The 4,545-nt window shown below is 46.3% G+C and overlaps 1 protein-coding gene across 1 annotated transcript; it reads right to left on the bottom strand.

Moving 5' to 3' along the window:
• Nucleotides 1–2,459: 2,459 nt before the first annotated feature.
• On the bottom strand, nucleotides 2,460–3,596 carry LOC145692293 (uncharacterized). Its single transcript, XM_081767591.1, has one exon. It carries the CDS (start codon nucleotides 3,594–3,596, stop codon nucleotides 2,460–2,462), a length of 1,137 nt encoding a protein of 378 aa, XP_081623717.1.
• Between the last annotated feature and the right edge of the window lie 949 nt (nucleotides 3,597–4,545).

The following is a 4,545-nucleotide window of genomic DNA, read 5'->3' as shown; positions in this document are numbered from 1 at the left end:
TCGTTTGTACCACTTCCGGTACGAAGTTATAAGGGTTTTAAAGTGGGGGGGGGGGCTGGAGAAACGCCAGCCTCCAAACTTGGAATTTCGAAACAAAACCTATGCCAATCGTTTGTGCTACGTTTGTGCCGGAATGTACAGCAAAAATTTCCGTTTGTACTACTTCCGGTACGAAGTTATAAGGGTTTTAAAGTTGGGGGCTGGGGAAACGGCAGCCCGCCAAGCTAGGAATTTCAAAACTAAACCTATGCCAATCGTTTGTGCTACGTTTGTTCCGGAATGTACCGCAAAAATTTCGTTTCTATCACACCCGGTACGAAGTTATGAGTTTTGAAGTGGAGGGATGGAAAACGGTAGCCCCCCCACCTAGGAATTTCAAAACAAAACTGATGCCAATCGTTTGTGCTAGGTTTGTGCCGGAATGTACCGCAAAAATTTTCGTTTGTACCACTTCCGCTAAGAAGCTATAAGGTTTTTAAAGTGGGGGGCTGGAAAAACGGCAGCCTCCAACCTTGGAATTTCGATGCAAAACCTATGCCAATCGTTTGTAATACATTTGTGCCGGAATGTACCGCAAAAATTTTCGTTTGTACCACTTCCGGTACGAAGTTATAAGGGTTTTAAAGTGGGGGGCTGGAGAAACGGAAACCCCCTACAGTGAAATTTCAAACAAAACCTATGGCAATCATTTGTGCTACTTTTGTGCCGAAATTTACCGCAAAAATTTTCGTTTGTACTGCTTCCGGTACGAAGTTAAAAGGGTTTTAAAGTGGGGGGGCTGGAGAAAAGCGGCCTGCATCCTTGGAATTTCTAAACAAAAACTATGCCAATTGTTTGTGCCGGAATGTACAGCAAATATTTTCGTTTATGCTACTTCCGGTACGAAGTTATAAGGGTTTTAAAGTGGGGGCTGGGGAAACGGCAGCCGCCCCACCTAGGAATTTCAAAACAAAACTTATGTCAATCGTTTGTGCTAGGTTTGTGCCGGAATGTACCGCAAAAATTTTCGTTTGTACCATTTACGGTACGAAGTTATAAGGGTTTTAAAGTGGGGGCTGGGGAAACGGCAGCCGCCCCACCTAGGAATTTCAAAACAAAACTTATGTCAATCGTTTGTGCTAGGTTTGTGCCGGAATGTACCGCAAAAATTTTCGTTTGTACCATTTACGGTACGAAGTTATAAGGGTTTTAAAGTGGGGGCTGAAGAAACGGCAGCCCCCCTACCTAGTAATTTCAAAACAAAATATATGCCAATCGTTTGTGCTAGGTTTGTGCCTGAATGTACAGCAAACATTTTCGTTTGTATCACTTCTGGTACGAAGTTATAAGGGTTTTAAAGTGGGGGGCTACAGAAACGGCAACCCCCTACCTTGGAATTTCGAAACAAAACCAATGCCAATTGATTGTGCTACGTTTGTGCCGGAATGCACCGCAAAAATTTACGTTTGTACCACTTCCGGTACGAAGTTATAAGGGTTTAGAAGTGGGGGCTGGGGAAACGGCTGCCCCCCACCTAGGAATTTCAAAACAAACCCTATGCCAATCGTTTGTGCTACGTTTGTGCCGGAATGTACCGCAAAAATTTTCGTTTGTATCACTTCCGGTACGAAGTTAAAAGGGTTTTAAAGTGGGTGGGCTTAAGAAAAGCGGCCTCCATCCTTGGAATTCCGAAACAAAAACTATGCCAATCGTTTCTGGTACGTTTGTGCCGGATTGTACCGCAAAAATTTTCGTTTGTATCACTTCCGGTACGAAGTTATAAGGTTGATTGATTGATTGAAAAGGTTTATATGGGCGCGTCGACATCGAGGTCTTTTGCACCCTTCTCTGACAAGAAAAATGATGTACCCAAGAAAAAAGCATAGTATCATAGATATAATAAAGTAAAAGTAAAGTCTGGAGTACGTAATAGGTGTTCGGTCTTTTATGAATTAAAATGTCATAGCATTCAAGAAATGTGCAAACTCGATACACAAAGACAAGGACGGGTGAGTACACAACAGCATGTTAATCTTCTCTGCCGGGGCAGCTCGGCAATAGGTGCACACACGTGGGGCAGGCCATAATTAGTAATGAATATGACAGTGCAGTAAAGAAGATAAAAGCAAGGAAATGCTATGACAAGCATATAAAACACCATGAAAAAACACAAACGGTAGATAAAAGCAGAAATAAATTAATTAAAAGAAATGTGAGAAATGCACTCACAAATCACGCAAGACGTGCAAAAGCTGCAAGTAGGTGAAAACTCGCTGGATCATCTGGACATCGTCTCCAAGCAAGATAGACAGATCAGCTGGTAAGCCAAGGCGGGCTCGCTCAGGAGCAAGAGGAACACATTCCACAAGAAGGTGGCGGATGGTCAGGAATGCACCACACTGGGTGCAGGAAGGCGGGTTCTTACGACGTAACAGGTAGCCATGGGTCAGATGGCTGTGCCCGATACGTAATCGTGCCAATCATCGTTCTTCCAGTCTTGAAGGACGACAACTCGTGGCCCAAACACTAAGTCGCGGCTTGACAGCATGCAATTTATTCTGAAGGTGCTCATCCCAGTTTGTCTGCCAGCGCTGAAGGAGAAGACGGTTGATTACAGGGCGAATATCAGAGCTGGGAAGCGGTGACGGATACTCAGGTCCTATAAGTGCAGCTTCTTTGGCAACACGGTCAGCACGCTCGTTCCCTGGAATACCAGCATGGCCAGGCACCCAACAAAATTGAACATCGCAACCTGCAAGTCGTAAGGAATGGCAAGAGAGTAGAATTTGCTGAACTATAGGGTGCACAGTTGATACATCCGTGAGACTATGTAAAGCGCTGCTGAAGTCAGAGCACAGGAGAACATGTCGGAGATGGCGTCGACGAATATAATGCAGAGTCTCCAGGATAGCAACCAATTCAGCAGTGAATACAGTGGAAGTAGGGTGGAGCTTCAAGCCAGCGCTATGATCATCCGTGACGAAGGCACAGCCAACAGAATCTTCATGCTTTGAACCATCCGTGTAGAAGACAGCGTAGGTACGGTACGCATCCAGAAAAGAGAAGAACTCCTGACAAAATTGTTGATTGCTGGTAACAGACTTCTTAAATTGCGTTAGATGAAAGCTGACAACTGGTGGAAGAACTCTCCATGGAGGAATGGGCAGGAGGCCCAATGGATAGATGGCAGGGACATCGAGTCCAAGAGAAGCCCCAAGGTCTATAGCACGAATGCCAAAAGGCCGGGTAGCAGTAGGTCGTGCTTGATATCTGTCATAGCGAGCACCAGCCTCAAGGGCAAAGGCCGAAGGATGGTCAGGTACGGCACGGATATGAATGTAATAGCGCAGGAGCAGACAGTCCCGACGGTGTGAGAGAGATGGTTCATGAGCCTCGACATAGAGACTAGGAATAGGGCTAGTTCGGAAAGCTCCAAGCGCCAAACGAAGGCCAAGATGATGAACAGAATCCAGATGACGTAGGATGGAAGGTCGAGCAGAACCATATGCAACACAGCCATAATCCAATTGGGAGCGGATGAGGCTACAATATAGACGCAACATCACCACACGGTCAGCACCCCACGAAAGATGGGACACCAAACGTAGTAAGTTCATGGAGCGGAGACAGCGGTACTTCAGGTCTCGAACGTGAACAGCCCAGGTAAGTCGTCAGTCGAACTCCAAGCCCAGAAAACGAACATGATCCACATAGGACAATCGAGAACAGCCAAGGAACAGCTCAGGATCATAGGCACAGTGACGAAGGCGACAAAAATGTACGCAGTGTGTTTTGGTGAGAGAAAAGCTGAAACCAGTAGTGGTAGACCATCGGTGAAGGCGGTTGAGCGCTAACTGCAACTGGCGAGTAACTGTACGGGGATCACGTGAGCGACAGTATATAGTAAAGTCATCCACATAAAGCAGCCCATGAACAGAAGGGGAGAGCTGCGACATCACACTGTTCACTGCAACAGCAAACAATGTGACACTCAACACACTACCCTGTGGAACGCCATTCTCTTGTGGAAACGGAGCAGAGAGAGTAGCTCCAAGCTTGACTCTAAAAGAACGTTGTTGGAGAAAATTCTGGATGAAGAGAGCCAAGTGGCCACGTAAGCCCCAGAGATGGAGTTGCCTCAAAATGCCATATCGCCAAGCGGTATCATAGGCCTTTTCAAGGTCAAAGAAGATGGCTAACAGATGTTCTTGATGACGAAGTGCATCCTGAATAGCACTTTCAACATGCGCCAAATGATCAGTAGTGGAACGGAAGCGCCGAAAGAAGCGCCGCACACTGAAGATTGGAAATGAGGCCATGGTGTTCAAGAAACCAGACTAAGCGGGTATTGGTCATCTTCTCCAAAAGTTTACACAGGCAGCTAGTCAAGTCGATTGGGCGGTAGCTTCCACTGGACGTGGCAGGTTTAGCAGGCTTCAAAATAGGAATAATGTATGCTTCACGCCAGGCATCGGGGAAGGAGTCTTCAAGCCAGATGCGATTGTACACGTCAAGAAGATGTTGCTTGCCATCGTCAGGCAGGTGGAGCATAGCATAAGAGATGCC

This window comes from Thermobia domestica, chromosome 8, assembly GCF_964235325.1.
Source record: "Thermobia domestica chromosome 8, izTheDome1.hap1.1, whole genome shotgun sequence".
Classification (NCBI taxonomy): domain Eukaryota; kingdom Metazoa; phylum Arthropoda; class Insecta; order Zygentoma; family Lepismatidae; genus Thermobia; species Thermobia domestica.
The sequence above is the reverse complement of the archived record's forward strand: the minus strand, read 5'-3'. Positions and strand labels throughout refer to the sequence as shown.